Consider the following 18,949-nt stretch of genomic DNA (forward strand, 5'->3'; position numbering starts at 1 on the left):
CTGGAGGCCCAGGTGCATCCTGCCTCCCCACTTTCTCCTCCAACCCAAGCTTCCCAGCAAGTCAGGAACCACAAAACAGCTCCCTTTCCTCCCACCCAGCTGTCACCAGGCACTCAGTGTCCCTTGGCCCCCACAAAGAGAGCACGGCTTCTTTAAAGTCCCTGGCCCGCCTGCGAACCAGTGTCCCATCACAGATGACAAGCGCACACCTGCGCCTTCCTAGCTGGGCCACCAGCTCAGCTGTAAACTGCCGGGGGCGTGCAGGAGGCAGAGACCCAGGCAGAGCAGAAAAGTGACTCCAGCTCCTTGGGGGCCAGAGGCAATGCTGTCTCCAGAGCCCATCCCTAGAGGTCCCCTCAGAGCAGCTGGCCCAGACTCGAACCCCACCCTCGTGCCCCAGCCTCAACCCAAAGGCTTCCTTGGCACAGGGGTCTCTGCTAGTCCCGCCTTCAGAGAAAGCGACAGGAAAGGAACGGCAAGGATCTGAGCCTGGGGAACTCTGCCTCCAGGATTTTCCTAAAGCCCGCCCGGCTTCCTTCCAGTCCCTCAGCAAAAGGTCAGGGCAACGGCTGGGCTTCCGCCACTCCACGGGATGCACCGCTGGCCTGGACCCTGGCCAGGCCTCGGGGCCCTGGAAGCCAACTCACTGAATTTGCTCTCGTAGCTGTAGTCTGATCCACCCCCGCCCCCGGGGGAGCTGTAGGAGTTCGAGTAGGAGGAGTAGTTGCCTTGTCCATGGTTATAGCCCTTCTGCTTGCCCTGTGGGGGGCCATAGTTGCCGTACTGGCCCTGGCTGTAGGACTGCTGCTGGCCTTGGTGGGACTGGTAGCCCGAGCCGTAGGAGGGCTTCTGCTGGCCCCCATGGGGCTGCTTCTTCCCAGCGTGTTTCGGGGGCACTGGTGAGTTGTAGTTGTCGCCTTGGTAGTAGGAGCTGTAGCCGGAGGAGCCACCACCGCCCCCGCCGCCGCCACCACCGGCATTCCCCGAATGCCCTCCGTTGCTGTAGAACTGACCTAAACAGGAAGGCAGCGGGTCAGGCGGAGGGTGGGGGACACAGGTTGCAGGGGGAGACAGGGAGGGTGGCAGCTGTGGGTCCTGAAGGCTGACCCACAAGCCCGCAGCCCGTGCCGGGGCGGAGGGACAGAGGCAGGAGAGTGAGGAGCTGTGGCTCCAGTCCTTCAAGCAGCCCGGTCTGGATGGGTCCAGCCTTCAGCGTCACTCCCCCAGCAGCTGATGACAACAATGGATCCTTGCCAAGCAGCGGCAGGACAGCGCGCCCACAGCAGCTTTCACAGCAGATGTCAACATTACAATGAGATGAGCTCTGAGCGCGAGATGACATTCAAGACTAGCCGACTGTTACCCAAATGTCCCCAACGGTGACAGGGAAAGCAAAGCCCCAGAGAAGCAGCTGGCCACCCCCACCGTCCCCCCTGCTGTGCTGGGAAGAGGCTCTGCAGTCACAGGCCTGCGGGAACCCCGAGAGATGCTCTCTGACAAGGCCCCGGAAACTGGTGAAATTCCTGGATGAACAGCCGGTCTGACATGGCTCTTGGAGGAGTAAACGGAGAGTCAGTCAAGTGACCTGGGGCATCCCCCCGGTGTGACCTGCGCAAACATAGGACTTAAGGAGTGATTCTCATGGCGGGAAAGGAGGCTGGCTAAGAAGCTGGGGACTGAACATCCAAGCCAGGCCTCCAGCTACAGCCGCAGACGACCCTCCCAGAGGGCCCCTCTGTTCCCAGCACAGCTGCCAGGGGCAGGCAGACCGAGCGTGAATTGACAAGCGTGCAGGGAGGCCGCCACATTCTCAGACCCTGAAACTGAGAATGTCACAGCAAGACCCTCCCTCTGGCCCTACATGTCGATCCCATCCCACGAGAACAGGTATGTCCGCACCCTACCCCCACCAGACACTCAGGTGGGCCGATGGGGGATGGGTCAGCTAAGCAAAGGTGGGAGGAAGGGGAGGCCGGGCCACGTGAGGGCTCTCAAGCCCAGCAGAGCAATCCCCAGCGCTCACACGCAGGCAGTGGGGCTCCTGGCTCCTGGAGCAGGTAGGGGGACCTGTGGGCACACCTTTGCTGGTTGGTGCCACCTCTTGTCTACAGACAGCCCGGAGCTACCCCGCTGTGCCCAGGGTGGGCGGGAGGGGGAGGGGACCCTCCCATACAGCCTATTCTTCCTTCCCATGTTTAGCACCAGGGGTTCCCCCGCCTTTTGGGCAGCGTGAATTTGGGAGTCATCGATTGCCTCCCACCAGCGGGAGATGTGCACCCCACACTGCCAGATCTTGGGCTGCTGGAACAGTAATTTGGATAAAACTGATCTGTGACATCAGTTTACTCGCTTCAGGCGGCCTCCTCCACCCCTCCACCCGCCCCCATCACAAAGCCAAAACACCAAGGAGAGAGTCCACAATGCGAGAGCGCACACATGCGAAGGCCTGGCAAGGGGGCTGGAGGACAGGAGGTCCGCCTCAGACCCCCTCTCAGAACCCCGCCACCTCAGCCGCCCCACGGCCTGAACTGAGCACCTCAGCGCCCCTCCTCAAGCACAGGAATGAATGAAGACGCCAAGTACTGAGGACTTGTTACTTTAACATGTATTGATTAAAAAAAAATAAAGGGAAGGAGAAGTTTTCAACGTCATTTCAGGATAACTATTTCCTGGTATAAAAAGACATTATTCTCAAACAATAACGTTCTAAAAAAAAAATACATCATGCAAAGTTTTAAAAAGTTTCACTGAATGTTTCAAACCTCTGGGAACAAATTATATAGTAGCCGTTTTGACCATTTTTTGCCTGAAGAAACGCAAAATCTTGCAAGTCAACGCAAAGACAGGCTTTGCCGCACAGGACTGCTGCTGACCAGAGCCCAACAGTGCTCTTTCCAGAAGGGCCAGCCACTGGGAAAAGTTAGAAACCCCAGCCTGCACCCTAAGGTGAGAGGGCAGAAGATTTCAGGCCTTCTGGAATCTATCATAGCTGCACACCCAGCAGCACAGACCCTGTGAGGCCACTCCTCACTGGAGAATTGGGCTATGTATTAAGTCTTTCTGCTTAATTATTTTAAAGCCCACTACAACAAATAAACTCTAGAATCCCATGCATTTGCAGCTGTGACTAGGACTTGCAAAATTCCACGTTCTCTCTCCCTTAAAGCCTGTCTATTTCCTGCACTAATAATGGAAGCACAGTTTTGATACCTTTGAGAGTTCACCTCTAACTAAACCAGCCACAAAATACCGCACCCCCAAACAAGAACCCACCAGAGCATTTACAAAAGGCGGGAGAGGTTAACTTAGCACAATGTACAATTCTCAATGTTCCCAACGTTTTACAAGCTTATTAAAAAAAGGAAGGAAAAAAAAAAAAACAGTTGCTCTGGATTCAGATGTGATAAAATCGTTTTCATTACTGTCAAAGGCATCAACCAGATGTGGGAATTTGTTAAAAGGTTAAAAATTCATACAAAACCTGCTGTAAATTAAGACAAAGGTAGATTAAAATGCATCATTATCTGTCTCTTAAATAAAGTAATGCTTTCCATAAAAAGCAAAGGTGGGCTTTTGCCTTGATGCTGACCAACGCTGACTCTAGAATTCTGTGCAATTCTGCACAAAAATGCGTTCTCTGAAAATTGCTTTCCACTTATTGTGAACTTCAATATGACCAAGTTCAAAGGCAAATCACGATAAAAACTGCCATTGTCTTAAATTCTGCAGGCTAAGAGTTTCAGACAAGCTGCGGTGACAAGCCACGGTTGAGAAACCCAGTGAAGCACAGGGGCACAGCACGGACACTTTGGGTTTTGGAGTTCGAGAAAATTGGAGTAAAAAGTTGATTTTGTGTGCAATACTTTTAGATGCTCTAGGAAGACCCAAAATCATGATAGCCGTAGCAGTCTGTGAAAAAGTCACCTACAAAAGGGGGAGACAGAGCAGAGAAAAAAAATTAGAATTCTTTTGAAAAATGGCACAGAGCGCCACATTTGAAATTCATGTTTTAGATTTCTCTGCTCCTGTAACCCCCCAATGAAGGCTCCTTCTCAAGACAAGAGCTGTGCACTGTCAGGAAAAGCATCATCACAGGACTGGTGCTTCACATGGCTTAAAGCAGAGAAATTTAAAATTCTGACTCTTAAGGAAATTTCAAGGCACACAAATACGTGTGTCAACATTTAAAGCACAAATTACACTTCTGCAGCACAGGGCAGGAGGACCGTCTGCTCTAATTACTGAGAAAAGCTGTGGGCCACTCCTCAACCTCGGGGAGGCTGCTGCGGGTGGGCTGCCCTCTCCTAACTCAGGCGCGGGAGCTAAGCTGTAGCTTCTCCCCAACCTCAGACAAAGAGAAACACACACTTACTGTAGCCTGCTGTTGCCGAGTTGCCTCCATACCCGTAGCTGCCATACCCAGCGCCTGGAAAGGAACACACAGGGTCACGGGGGTGGCAGATAAGTCTGCCCTGCCCCTGCCTCTCCCACCGTCTCGGCCCGAACCCAGGGGCCCCACGTGCTCCAGGGAGCCAGTGGGGTCTGCGGGGACGACACAAGGCCAGGGTCCTCACCAGCGTTCATGTAGCCTCCATGGTTGGCGCCACCAAATCCTCTTCCTCGACCTCGACCTCGGATGCTCCCTCCTCTTCCCCGCCCTCGAAGGTTCGGGGGCGGGGGCACTTCATTGTGCATGGGGCCTCCCATGCCAAACCCAGGGTTATGTGGCTGTGGGGAGAGAACAGAGACGAGCAGCGTTCACCTCGCACTCCAACCACAGGAGAACTCGGGCTAAGGCCAGAGATGGCGAGGCCAACCGCTTACCTTAGCAGCAAATTTCGGTCCCCCCCTGACGGGCACAGGGGCTCTCTTCTTCTTGTTGGCCTCCAGGGCGAGAGGAGCATCAGGGAACAGCTTTTCTAGTGCGGCAAGAGCGGCATATGCTTTTGCCACCTTTTTGTTCGAGCCAGCGCCCTGAAATTTCTGTCCATCCACCTCGACCTGGGAAGAACAGACGCGTGTCAGGGAGGCCCCGTGCCTCCCCCCGGGGCAGGAGTTAACTCCTGGGGAGCTGGCTGCTCACCTCCATGACAAAGCGCTTGTCGTGGCTGCCCCCGGTCTCGGAGATGAGCTCGTACTTGAGGCCACGCCTCTTTTCGTTAAGTTCCATAACAGGGTTCTTGCCATGCTTGGTCAGGATCGGCCCCTGCTGTTTTACGTTCTCAGGGAAAACAGAAAAGAAAACCAAAAAACTCAGCTAAGGGCTTTCCAGCAGGTGGAGAAGGGCAGCTGCCCCCAGACAATGACAGAGGCCCTCCACTCCATCTTCCCTGCTGTCCCTCACTTCCCTCACCTCCCAGCCTTCAGAAGTCATCGGAGGGCGTCCAGCAATGGGACCGCCTCCACCAGCACCCTATCTCTGGGGAATGGCCTGACTTCGGCTGAACACCATCCCACTGCAGCCCCGGGGGCTGGGTCAGCATCAGCAGGGGCCCTCGTGGTGGTGGCTCAAAGGCTCACCCCTGGCTCCCTGTGCAGGCCCCTGTACTGGAAGCTACATTGCGGGGGAAGTAATGAGAACCAGCAACCACGCTGGTTCACAGGACAAAGAGCTGCCCGCGGCATCCCGTCGGGCACGCCGGCCCCCACCACGTGCTCACCTCGGCGGTGGGATCGGAGGGGAAGGCAGTACTGGGGGTCGAAGCAGCTTCCACCACAGGGGGAGGGGCCACCACGGCCGGCTTTGCTTCCGTCTCTTCAGCGGAGTCCTCCCCCTTGCTAGAGTCTCTGCCTTCTGCGCCGGTAGGCAGGCCCATGTCCTGTAACACCTGCCGGAGGGACACCCACGAGACTCCCCAGTTAGGGATGGGGACTCAAGCACCAGGGTCATCTACACAGACCTCGCCCCATCCCCCGGATCCCGAACCAGCAATCTGAGGCTGCCCCCCACCCCCCAAATCCCTGACGCCCCGCTACATTCAGGGACTCTCTGCCTGTCAACCACAATGATGAAGCAATCCTTCCACTTGTGACTTGGAAGACATTTAAAAACTACTCATCTCCGTGTTCACACCCCCTCCCTAAGCCCGGTGTTGTCCATGCTGAGGGTTTCTATTGCCCAGGACTGCTCGAGAGGAGCTCCGATGCAGAAGCACTTTGCCGCCCGGTGAACAAGCACGCGGTGCTTGACCCCTGTCCATGTTTACCTTAACGGCCACGTGCAGCTTGGCAGTCTTCTTGGATGGCCCAGAGGCCTCAAATGAGTTGCCATCCACCTCCACAGACATGGTAAAGATGGGAGCATGGACCGGACCGGTCTGGGAAACCAGCTTATATTGCAATCCCGGCTTCAGCTGGTTGAGTCTCATGAGTGCGTTCATAGCTTGGGGAGGCTCTGCCTTCTCCTCTGCAGAGACAGAACAACAACAGGGTTCCAGACCATCAGTCGGCGCTCCCCGGCTGGGGGGAGGAATCACCCCGAACCCACTCCTGCGGCACGGCATGGCACGGCACAGCATGGCGGCCTGGACGCCTGCCCTGGCCAAAGCCTCACCCGCACTGCTCCCAGCATGTCCACCCCACTTGCATTCCAGACCCACACTATAGTCAGTCAAAGATGGCTGCCACATCCTGCCTGAGAAAACTAAGGCAAAACGCAAGCATCTCACCACTCTGGGACTCTTAATTGAGCCTGAAGACACACTACGGACTAGAAACAAATACCAGTACCTTTCTTCTGAATCTTCTTCTTCTTTTTGCTAGGAGACTTCTCCTCCCCATCTTCTTCCATCGGGCGTTTCATGGGCGTAACGGCATAGGTGGTGCTGGGGGGGATTTGAACTGAAGGAAGAGATCACAACAGAGAAGGCTGAGACTCCCTCCCGTGCTCCTGCCAGCAGATCACGCCAACACCAGCAGGCTGGGGCCAGGCCCCCGTGGCGAGCTTACCTGTGTAGTCCACTGGGTTTTCATTCTTTGGTTTCTTGGGCATCTTAGAAGGCAGAGGGTCCATACCCAGAACTTTATGGAGCTGGCCAAACGCAGCAAGTCGCAGAGCATGCTGGAGAAGGGGAAGAGGACCTGACTCAGCCGCCCTGTGCTCCCCACTAAGGTGTGTGTGCTTGCTAATGCCTTCTGGAAGGGGTGGGAGCTGAGGGGATTGCTAACGGTCTCCCTCACAACAGCAAGGGGTCCCCCAACAGCCAGAGGAGGGCCTGACTGCCAGGGCCCAACCTTGCTGTGGGGGAAGGCCTGCCTGTGACCACCCCCCTCAAGAGGAATACAGGAGACCCCAACCTGGGGACTGGTTGCCACACGGAGCCACGTGGTGGGCCTGCAAGGGAAGGACCCTGGAGCAGTGCACACAGTAAATACATCTCCCCGCTGAACTCGGTGTCCAAAAATAGCACTCGAGCAGGCTGAAGGAGCAGGAGACAACCACGCGTGGCGCCAAGGGAAAGACGCAGCCCAGATTGGGGCGCCCTGTATCAGGCACAATCCCTTCTCCTTCGGTCCCCAACCTGAGCCTACAAGTCCAGTGGCTACCCTGAGAATACCCAGTAACGGAACTGGAAGCCAGTGATTACAGACTGGGTAAGGGCTCACGTTGGCAATGGCGATGACTATACCTGCGCACTCTGTGTGATATCTTCCCGTTGCTGTCTGTCTAGATGCCCAATAGCATCAGTGGCTTCTTTTTCACAAGGGTCATAAATGCCAGAACCATCTGAAGGCAGGAAACAAGGAAGATATGCAGAGGATTATCTTTTAGCATCTCGGAAGAGTTGTGCTGGCTGAGGGGACCAGGTGCGTTACCCCCCACGCCCCATCCACACCCAGCTCTGGAAAACACGCTGAGCTCGGTGACCCACTCGGCGTCCAGCCCATGAGAGAAATAATTCACGTGTCTCAGAGCAAGGAGCTCGCGTGGGAGTGGGTCACCACCGCCCCGGATCCGCCCTGAGTCACAGCTGCGGAGCCGGCACAGGGCTGGATATGATGGTGCAAGAGGGGAGTCGCATGCTTCGGCCCTAGGGGGACACGGGGCTGCTGCTGCCCTAACCCAGTCAGGGGAACCGCCAGGAAGTGGCCTCGGGGCCTCAATCCCTGTCCTTTCCCTGCAACCTGCAAAGCACAAGGCCCCAACCTGGCATCACGATCCCCGACGCCAGGCACTCCAGCACTCTCCGCAGGGCCTCGCCGGCACCCATTGGTCTGTTGGCTGTGCCGATGGATTTCTCACAGAGAAGCTCAAGGGGCTGAAAGGCAAGAGGGACAGTTAGTACCACTGTCCAGGAAGCGATCGGCCGAGGCTGAGGAGCTGTCACTGGGCATGTGTTTTTTTCGGGGGGGGGGGGGAGGGGTGTCTAAGCCCTCCAATTTCACAAGTTGGGGGGGTCAAAGCCCTCAAGATCACAAGCTAAGGATGAACCAAAGTCAGGACAACTAGAGCCCGGCTTGGTGACTTTTCCTTAAAAGGATGAACACTAAATCTGTCAGACTATGTGAGCCAAGAGGCAAAGCAGAAACTGTTACCTAGATACTTATAGATTTCTTACGCAGCCACTTCAAAATACAAAAACCAATCTTAACTATGGGCTGTTGACAGACAGGCAGCTGGCCAGAACTGGCCTATGGGCCCCACTCTGCTGACCCCCATCCACGAGAAGCTTTAAAAATGCTTCTTCACAGTAAATGTGCTGCCTGGCCAGCGCCCTTCCCTAGGCTGAGCTACGTGTCCACCATGGCGGGCGGTGGGGGGTGGGGATGGACATCCTGGTCTAGCTCTTACCCCTCGCCCGAGGTATGGCACAAAGTAGTTCTCAATAAATGGCTAATAAGGGATGCAGTGGCCACGGCCTAGAGGGCCACTCCAGCCCGGTTACTGTAACATATTCCTGGGATAGGGGAGAAGACTCTACACACACAAACCCCAAGTGGCAACAGCTATAAGGTGCCTTACCCATCCTCTGAGGGGACCCCAGGTGGGCACGCGGGTACACAGGTCCCTCAGGACCCGGATGACAATGACACACGACTTCAGCCCGTTGGCTCTGGCCTAGAGAACAAAGCACAGGCTCTTTACACCAAGGAACCTCCCTTAAATACAAGGCAAACATGAAAAACACAAGTCTCAGGGTGCTACTTTGTCAAGAGTAAACGGTCAACGGTCAAGACCATCAAGTGTGTGGTCAGCAGCGGTTTCACCGGGTGGACAAGAACAATGTTACTCTTGGCACAAAGCAGCAGCAGCCCACCTACTCAGTCACAAGCCTCCTTTGGGGACATCAAATTTTTCTAAGCGCGCTCCGTTAGCAACTGCATGCCAGCAGGTGCTAAGTTTGGCACGGCGGTCTTCAATGTTACCGAAACTTTATGGTGAAAGTTAGCCAAGTTAAAACTTAGGAATTCTCTACCAAAAGACAAATAGAAGAACAAAATGCAAACCTGGAACCACTTGGCGTGTCGGAGGGACGCCAAGGCAGCAAGGCATTTCTGCCTGTCCAGAACGTCCGGGGGATCGTTGACTGATAGCGTTTCTATTCATGGATGGAATAAGAAGACAAGGTACAGTTTGACCAAGGGGTTTCTGTCAGGTGGAAAGGGGATGTGGCAGCTTCCTAAAGGGCAGCTGAGGCTCCCAGAATCTCAAGTCATCTCCACCCTAGACCAGGGAAGGAGAAGCTAGAGTGCATTTAACTCTGCCCTGAGGAGATCGTAAAAATCGGAGGCCCCTCCAAAAAAAAACAAAAACAAAAACAGAAGTGGGAAGTTACTCTAAAAGGAATAATCCCATGGAGGGGAAGGGGACAGATAGGTGGATCCTATCTTCTAATAGACAATTACCTTGCTTCCTCCCCATGAGCTCCCAATAAATTAGCTATACTAAAAATTTCAATAGCAAAAATCCCCCCCAAAAAAACAAAACCAAAAAAACAAAAACCAAAAAAACAAAAAACAAAAAAACAAAAAAAAACCCCAAAAAATAAAAACAAAGCAAAAACCCCCCCAAAAACAAAAACAAAAACACCATAATAGGTGGGGGGAGTGGAAATGAACTCCCTCTCTGCTTCCCACAACGGCCATCCCCTGAGGCATCTGCAGCAAAGGGGACCACCTCCGCCCACCAGGCGGGACTGCCCTAGCCCCAGCCCTTGACAGAGAGAGTCCTGTTGGTCAAAGGTCCAGCGTCCCTAAATCGATAATTGGAATCAGGTATGAGAACCAAAGGTAATCAAAGAATAGCAACAAGGGCGCAAGGTGTGAGCCTCTGCTGCAGCAGAACTGGGGAGCGTCACCGCCGCCCCCCCACCGCGTGTCAGGAGTTTGGATAAGGCCTGCAACCTCCGCTCTGCGCTGCGAGAGCTCAGATTAAAAACAGTTTGCACGCAGAAGAGACACCAGAGGGGCCCTTGGTGGCCTCTGAATTACGAAAGTGTTATGAGCCTCTGAGATTTTTGGTTTTGCAAGTCACACGACTGTTTACAACTTTATCCAAAACTCTGTAGCAGCTCTTCGCATTCCAATCCCAGCAGCTGATTAAAGCGGCCCCTGGAAGCGGACAAGCGAGGCGGCCCTCGGTTCTGCTGCGGCACAAGCTGTCTGCACGACTCCAACGTGATGTTCATGCAGAAACCATCTGGTTGTCTTCCAGAATTTATAAGCCATATAAAATCACCAGGGACACACTTTTCCAAGGCCAGAGAACGCTCAACAGAAAAACCAAGTTAACACTGATGAGAACACTCAAGGATTCAGATAAAAAAAAAAAAAAACGGTGCAATCCTCTAAGAAAAGTGCTACTCACTTTTAGTGCAACTGTTTTGTCAAACTCCCAAGTGCTGAAACTGCACGGGAGATGGGGTCTCAGAGTACAGGTGGTCAAAGCTACACCAACAGCCTTTTACCAAAGCAGTCTAAAACTGAATAGCACATTTGCCTGGTGAGGGCACACCAAGTTTCCACAGTCCTGCTGGCCTTTCCCAGCCTCCCTACCTCCAGCTAATACTTTCTCCATTTCTTCTCTGACAACGGGAGATGTCAGATGGATGGTCAGGGACAATGGAGGCTCTTTTGTGTTTTTTATCACAATTGCAGCATCGTCAACAGACTGGAGTATTTCGTACTTGTCTTCTGTGACCGCCTATAAAAGAAAACGCAACTTTCAAACACACTTCCTCCCCAAGGCAGGCCATCAACAGCTCTGCCTTGCGGGTTACCCCAGCACACGTGGCAGCTTCTTGGGTGGAGACAGGACAGCGGTGCCTTCATCTAGGGGATCGGGACCTCCCTCCTGCCCACCAGGTCTCTGGCCATTTTCTGGGTACTCCAGAGCCGAGGTCTCTAACTACGCAGAGAAGTCATTTTTCACGGGGAGCTTTACAATGCAACACCTCAGGGTCTGGGAGAAGGAGACGAGGGTGTGAATCCTCATTGTGTCGCGTGGGAGTTGTGTAACTCTGGGCAAGTCACTTCATCTCATTGAGATACTGGTTTCTAATGTGTAAAATGAATTTGTGACAAGACCTACACCACCAGGCTGCAGGAGGCTTACACCGACACCGTGTGCAAACACAACCCCCAGCACAGAGGAACCCACTGCTGGGGAGCGGGGGACAGCCATCAGTGTGGAAAGAGACGGTGTAATAAGTGATTTGTGTCACAGGACGCATATGCAGAAAAGCACATACTTGGTGCTAATGCGTGTGTCTATAAAACAATGTTCACCTGGCTTCTACTTTCTCCTTTATACCAGCTTATGTGCCTTAATCAAGAAAATTCAAACTATATTGGTTTTTGTGAGGGTAGACATAAAGGCACTATCATGTTGAGGAGAGGACAAATGCAGACTGAAGAACCTGGGGTTTTTCTCCGCCTCAGCACCAGGGACCCCCTGGGCTACGGGGACAGCCTCTGCCCTGTGGACACTGGGCAGCCACCTCTGGCCCCCACCCAGCGGAGATCAGCAGCACCCCACTCCCCCTGCCGTGACAACCAAAACTGTCTCCAACTCGCCAAACGTCCTCTGTGAGGGCAAAAATCGCCCCAGTCAAAAACCACTAATCTGAATGAATAAAAATACACTCTATTTGTATCTTTCTTGAAAGACTTTACAAAAGAGAAAAGAGGTCTTTCCTTTGGAAACATTTACAACAACGCAATTTTCATCAACAAATATACTTTTTATAGACATGGATTAAAATTAACATAAAAATGACCACCAAAACAGAAAAGTTAAGGCTTCATCAACCTGAAACCTGGCTCTCCAGAAGTACCTACTGTACTGCATTAGCTCCACACTCAATTCTGACCTCTATCCCAAATCCCAAGTTATCAGGCACATGGGAAAAAGAAAAAAAAAAAAAAAGTCTATGTTTACATTTGAAAATGAACAGTGTCTTTCCCTAAGGAATTCCACTTCTTGGTTTTGTTTTGTTATTCTTCTGCTAATCCTGTTGCTGAATCAAGGGTGAATGTGTCCCAAGGAGGCAGCCAGCACACAGTGGTGACGCATGGAGGTCCTGAAACCCCCGGACCCACAACCAGGGGTCCTGGGATCAACTACTCAGCTCCTCGCACCCCAGTGATATCTCCTGAAATACTCGGGACAACAAAATCCTATCTTAAAGGATCATTACGAGGAAGAAACTTATAAACACATATAAATAAATACATATACATAAGAACACCAATAGCACGCCTGGCCCAGAGTCTGGTATAGTAAATAGTAAATGCACAAGAAATGTTGAGGGTATTATTTATGCAACACTTTGGTAATGAAACACATAAGCTGGTTTTTAAAAAGTTCTTGTGTCCAGTTTTGGATCAGGGAGGAAGAGTTAATCACTGTACCTTCTACCCAACCCTCCGCATACTCGCCCATCCACCCCACTGGATGGAGCGCAGACTTAGGGCTCCAGTTCGGTAGGGCCCAGCACACAGTAGGCACTGAGTCTTTCCCGGCTGACAGCGCCTGGGCCCATGGAGGTCAGTCAGGCGCCGTCCCAGAACCTCAGCAGCCCCGCGGCGTCCTGCCGTCACCTCTGGGTCAGGCGTGCGCAAGCACGTGCGAGGGGGGCTTTGCGGCGTGCCTCCCGATGCACAGCACAAGTGGGCCTCTCTTCTGTCCCGCCGTCCTCGACAAGCATGACCCGACCCCACCCCGAGGAGGCAGTCACACTCACAGCGAGCTGGATGGCCAGGTTGTCAGCCACCTTGTCCAGGAGGGCGGTTGTGGGCTTCTCCTTACAGAGCAGCACCAGCTCTAAATCCAAGTCCCCCTTAAGCAGCAGGCCCTTTGCCACGAGGCCCACGCGCATCACGCCGCGCAGGGTTCTGGTCATGTGCTCCGTCTTCTGCTCCCTGAGGGACACACAATGCATGCTCAGTGAGGGAGTCCACGCAGCCAGAACCCAGAGTCCCTGGAAAGGCTGGAGTTTCTTAGAAAAGGAGATGCTCACTCCGATGCTGGCCAATCTCTCGGAAGGCTCCCCGCCCTCCCGAAACCACACACGTACCCAGCCCCTTCTTTGGCCTCCTCCTCCGCGGGCACATCCACATTCTCAGACTCCGCATGCTCGCTGCTGCCTTTCTCCTGTTCGTCTATCCAGTCGGACACGGCCTTGAGCGCCCTCTCTGTGTGCGACACCATGTTCTGGACTGCCTCCAGTTCCTCTTGGGTCGGATAAACAGAAGAATGCTTTGCCATCACATGGCGATCGTCATTCACAAAAATTCGCATTGGACGCTGGAAATGTGAACACTCAGTTTAAAACCTTGCACAGACACCAAGCCCCCCTCCGGGTATCTTTCAGGCTGCCCGACTCAGAATTCTGCCTTATCACTTGTGTCAGAGTAGGCTGGACAACCAGATGGAACAGCTGTTCATTCCGGAGGCAGCTGAGAGGGGCCACATTCAACCTAACCTGAAACATTTGTATGTGTGTCTGTATCTGTATGCATGTGAGCTCTGACACGATGTAGTAGTATTTTGTAATTCAAAAAGTCTAATGAAAAAATAGGAGAATCAAATGCCTTGGGGAAATGCCACATCTCTGAATATCATGAATAAAGAAGTATGATTAAAAAAAACTTACCATCTTTATTTCTTTTTTCTGTAGTGTCTGGAAATCAAATGTTTGCTTATCTTTTCAAATTGTGACAGATTTCCTTGGTGTTATCAATACTTCAACTATCTATAAGATCAGAAAATCTTTTTAGTTTCAAATATTTCATAGATGGATGAATTTTAGCAGCCAGATACTGAACAGGATGAAGGACAGTGGTGCAGCCACAGAAAGGGGCCCTGTTAACCCAGGACACATTTTTATTCCAAGTAGTCACTGCTCAGCTGAGGTACAAACAACTAATTATAAAATCCCGTAAAAATGAAAACAGACCGACTTCCCACCCACATCCAGTAAATTTCTATTTCATCTCCTTTCATCTTTTTTTAATGTAAAATATGCCAGTTTTTACAAATATAGACAAAAAAAAAATCAAGAACCCATGAGCCTCCAATAAATGTTCAGCAAACTCTTGGTGCTTGAAGAAGGAAAAGAGAGGGAAGGAGCTCTGGTCTTTGAAGGTAATGAAAAAGACGGAAGGAAAGCAGGAGACAGAAAGCCAGATTCTGTACTGGAAAGGCAAGAACCTTCTGCAACATCAGGTGGACGTGACCGTGGCTCCACGTGGCCACACCTGTGCGTTCCGTTTTGGAGAGGCCGAGAGAACTCAAGTGCGCAACAGAAGCCTCAGGACAAGCACAGCTGTAATTACCATCTTGGGCTCTAAATAACAGGCTGACTACAACCTACTCAGTTCCCACTCTGTGCAAACAGTCTGGTCCACAATGAAATCTTCCAAATGAGTAAACAACAACAACAATATCCATCAGAGTAATACACAACAGAAGAATGCGCACATCCCATCCAACCACACAACAGCCAGCTCCTTCAGTCTTGGTCAGTCACCAGCCAGGGCAGCAGGCTCCACTTGGAAAGGCACACATTTCAAGGACAAACCTGGACGTGATGGACCAAAACAAGAATTTCCCACAATGCTTCAGGACTACTAACAACCTAACTGCAAATCTGCAGGTTTCAAAGTGGAACTATAGAGCTGAAAGGTGGAATTAGAGGGGGCTACAGACAAGCGGGGATCAAAGGCTATGCTGTGGGAGGGTTGGGGAGAGGAGTGAATCTCTGGGCTCCGCTCTGTCACCAAATGGGAGCTTCCGCACACATCTAGGCTTGCCTGTCCAGCCACTAGCCATGTGGCCCTCAAGTTTCCTTGTTCCTTCTACACCTGTGACCCAGATACGGCCCCTCTACCTTTGCAGGAGGACTGAAAATTAAACAGGTCAACCCACAGAAAGCAAGCAGCACAAACCCCATGGACCCTTCACAACGGCACAAACTTCTTCTACCAACGAGATCTCCATTTGCCAGGTTGCCCTGGGAGGCTAAGCAGTGAGCGACACACAAAGTGCATCCTGTATGAAAAAGTTCCCACTCCTTCACTTGGGAACCTGGATATCAAGGCTGTGTTCAAAAAGAATGCTTTACCTGTTAGGCAGTATTTAAGATAAATTACCGTGCAAGTACATTCCTGGTATCTGCTCTACAACACCCCAGGGAGGCAGGCGGTGGAGATGGGGACGGAGATAAATCAGGACGGTGCAGTGCTGACCACTGCTGAAGCTGGGAGACGGGAGAAAAGCTGGGAGATGTCTGAAAACTGCCATCCCGGTTTTTTCTTTAATTGCAGAACGGATTTACGTACTCCTAATAAAAGCGCAGCCACGGCAGGTCATTCAAAAATTCAACCAACACTCAGATACCCAGAATCTCAACCGAGAAGCAGACTCCGAGAAATCACAGCCCACTGGAGACACGGCCATGCCAGACGGCCCCCACTCCTGGCCACGTCGACGCCGGGACCGCATCCCTCTGAGTAGTGAAGGCTGATGCTCCAACCGTGCTAATTTACTCAACACGTATTTAGCACGTACTTTCTCCACACAAAGCCCCAGGGTTGGCTTCCAGGACAGTGACAGACACATCAGACAAGGGCCTTGCCCCTGTGGACCTGGCTGGCTGGCACAATGCAGAAAAGAAAGTCCTGCCTTCCGAGCCCAACAAGGTGCCAGGAGCCAACATCTCACCGCACACTTACCAGCTCCCTGTGCTACGCTCCGCCGCCACCACGCACGTCAAATGCGGAGACTTTAAAAACAACAGAACTTAAACCAAGGCTTCAGAAGGCTAAGAGTTTTTCATTCCAGGTTTTACAGACCTGATATTGTCTAACTTTCTAAAAGGAGCTCCCCAGAGAGATGGCTGATTCAGCACCTCACACCGGAACTGTGGGAGCCTGGTCATTTGCACATCAGAAAGCAAGGAAGCAGGGCGCCTGGGTGGCTCAATCTTTTAGCGCCTGCCTTCAGCTCAGGTCATGATCCCAGGCTTCTGGGATCGAGCCCCACATCAGGCTCCCCGCTTGGTGGGAGACCTGCTTCTCCCTCTCCCACTCCCCCTCCTTGTGTTCCCTCTCAGTGTCAAATAAATAAATAAATAAATAAATTTTTAAAAAGCAGGGAAGTGCTTGGACATTAACACAAGTCCAAAGGACAAGAAGTTGACTTGTAAAGGCTCCCATCAGCTACATTTGGAGCAATGGAATACAAAAGAAAAAAAAAAAAAAAAAAGAAAAGAAACATAAAATGCAGGGTGCCTGGGTGGCTCAGTGGGTTAAGCCTCTGCCTTTGGCTCGGGTCATGATCTCAGGGTCCTGGGACCGAGCCTCGCGTGGGGCGCTCTGCTCAGCAGGGAGCCTGCTTCCCGTTCTCTCTCTGCCTGCCTCTCTGCCTACTTGTGATCTCTGTCTCTGTCAAATAAATAAATAAAATCTTTAAAAAAGAAACAAACAAACAAACAAACAAACAAAATACTGCCATTTGTATGAAGTTCCAGAACAGCCAAACTGCTCAGCAGTTGCCCCGGACAGGTGGTGGCAGGGACATCTGGGAAGGGTGCTTTCAGAGTGACGGTCACGGTCTACATCTTGGTAGGGATGGAGCGTACGCAGTGGTCAAAACTAAACGGCATACTGAACATGTGTGCATTATTTAAAACAAAACAAAACAAAACAAACAAACAAACAAAAAACAACTATAACTAAATACTGGACTCTAGTTAATACTTAGATAGAGACCGCAATTTTTGGCCACTCTGAAAGGCATCATAAGGATAAAGTGGATTATATGCCAGAGGCATCCAGTAGATGCATACATAAATAAAAGTGAACTGAACAACGACCAGAACAGATGGAGAGATGTATGAGACAAAACCGGAGCCAAATGTCCACGGCAGAACCTAGGCTATACCCACAGGCAGCTGCTCACTTTAAAACTGTCACCTGGGCGCCTGGGTGGCTCAGTGGGTTAAGCCGCTGCCTTCGGCTCAGGTCATGATCTCAGGGTCCTGGGATCGAGTCCCACATCGGGCTCTCTGCTCAGCAGGAAGCCTGCTTCCCTCTCTCTCTCTCTCTCTGCCTGCCTCTCCGTCTACTTGTGATCTCTCTGTCAAATAAATAAATAAAATCTTAAAAAAAAAAAAAAAACAAAAAAACTCTGTCACCTTCGGTGTATATTTGAAAATTTTCATCCTAAAACATTATAAATATATAATCAAAACTGATTCTGCACCAAAAATGTACATAAAAGCTCGAGTCTGTAATAATACTTAATAAAACCCCCAGAACCTAACTTGCCACCACGGGAGGGGTCCATCCCAGCTCCCTACTCTGAAAATGGTGAAGCCCGCCCACAGCTGAGGTGAGCATCGCAACTCAGAACGAACACCATCCGACAAAGAGAAACAGGGAGTAGAAGATCACTCTTCTACCAATGGGTAAAAAGATACTGTGTCACGGGACGCCTGGGTGGCTCAGTGGGTTAAGCATCTGCCTTCAGCTCAGGTCATGATCCCAGGGTCCTAGGCTTGAGCCCCACATCAGGCTCCCTGCTCACTGGGGAGTCTGCTTCTCCCTTTCCCTCTGCCTGCCACTCCCCCTGCTTATGGGCACAGGCAATGGTTTGCTCTCTTTCAGGCAAATAAAATCTTAAAAAAAAAAAAAAGAAAAAAAAAAAAAAGATTGTGTCAAAGGAAATGAGCCCATCAAAAGTACCTCACAGACATACACACGCCCCCAAATGCACCTGCCATCCTGCATGGAGGCCTCCATCTGCCGCCTTCACCATTAAAACTGGAACGTGGGTGCACCTCTGCTGAGGCGGCTGCAGCCCCTGATCTTCCTCTGCTCCGAGCAGCAGGCCCCAGAAGGAACCCCTGAAGAGACCCACTGGGCTGTGGCTGGCCGTGACCATCACACCTGGCCCGCACCTGTGGAACATTCAGCCCTGGAGCCCTCCTCCTTTAGACCGGGCCTTGGTGGTGATGCCTCCTGACTCAGGGGCACAGAATTATATGAGCTAAAACAAACGCTAAAAACTGGAGACAGTGCTCCTTTGCAGGCCAGCAAATCCGGTCTCCGTTGTCTCTATGAACCCGGATCCGTCATCCCAGCCAGCTTTTTCAGAAGCCAGCTGCTCTGGTCTTGAATACCAGGGCATCCAACTCATTAACAGACATAGGGGTCTTCTGGGCAAGCAGAAACCTCCTTTCCAAGATTTTTAGCGAAGAACACTGTTGCCGGGAAGCCCCCAACACCCACCTACCCATAAGCAACACTCCACTGACTCGTGCCAATCAAACTTTAAACAGAAGCCGCTCCTGCAACCACCTTTATGATTCAAAAATGGGGCATAAGGAAGCCCAATTTTTACCAGCCCAGCTTCTATGAAAAGAAGCCAAAGCAAGGAACGGCTGGAGAGTGAAGAACCGGGGTTTTAAAATTTTTTTTTTAAGATTTATATATTTATTTGACA

General features: G+C 51.8%; 1 protein-coding gene across 4 annotated transcripts in view; it reads right to left on the minus strand.

Moving 5' to 3' along the window:
* Positions 1-18,949, minus strand: part of ILF3 (interleukin enhancer binding factor 3) — a 28,086-nt gene that overhangs the window by 1,668 nt on the left and 7,469 nt on the right. Inside the window, exons 2-18 of one of the 4 annotated variants that reach the window (XM_047702543.1) lie at positions 14,097-14,195; positions 13,518-13,747; positions 13,185-13,362; positions 10,996-11,143; positions 9,448-9,539; positions 8,963-9,058; positions 8,147-8,258; positions 7,629-7,726; positions 6,949-7,060; positions 6,730-6,840; positions 6,207-6,406; positions 5,661-5,828; positions 5,084-5,209; positions 4,825-5,001; positions 4,575-4,728; positions 4,373-4,426; positions 648-1,013 (exon numbers count right to left, since the gene is read on the minus strand). In XM_047702543.1, the coding sequence (XP_047558499.1) occupies positions 648-1,013; positions 4,373-4,426; positions 4,575-4,728; positions 4,825-5,001; positions 5,084-5,209; positions 5,661-5,828; positions 6,207-6,406; positions 6,730-6,840; positions 6,949-7,060; positions 7,629-7,726; positions 8,147-8,258; positions 8,963-9,058; positions 9,448-9,539; positions 10,996-11,143; positions 13,185-13,362; positions 13,518-13,747; positions 14,097-14,099 (2,425 nt within the window). In that variant the 5' untranslated portion in view covers positions 14,100-14,195. Of the gene's footprint in view, positions 1-647; positions 1,014-2,583; positions 3,925-4,372; positions 4,427-4,574; positions 4,729-4,824; positions 5,002-5,083; positions 5,222-5,660; positions 5,829-6,206; positions 6,407-6,729; positions 6,841-6,948; positions 7,061-7,628; positions 7,727-8,146; positions 8,259-8,962; positions 9,059-9,447; positions 9,540-10,995; positions 11,144-13,184; positions 13,363-13,517; positions 13,748-14,096; positions 14,196-18,949 lie in introns of those variants that run through there. The other 3 variants (XM_047702534.1, XM_047702550.1, XM_047702561.1) reach the window with 3 other exon arrangements.

Source organism: Lutra lutra, chromosome 1, assembly GCF_902655055.1.
Source record: "Lutra lutra chromosome 1, mLutLut1.2, whole genome shotgun sequence".
Classification (NCBI taxonomy): Eukaryota; Metazoa; Chordata; class Mammalia; order Carnivora; family Mustelidae; genus Lutra; species Lutra lutra.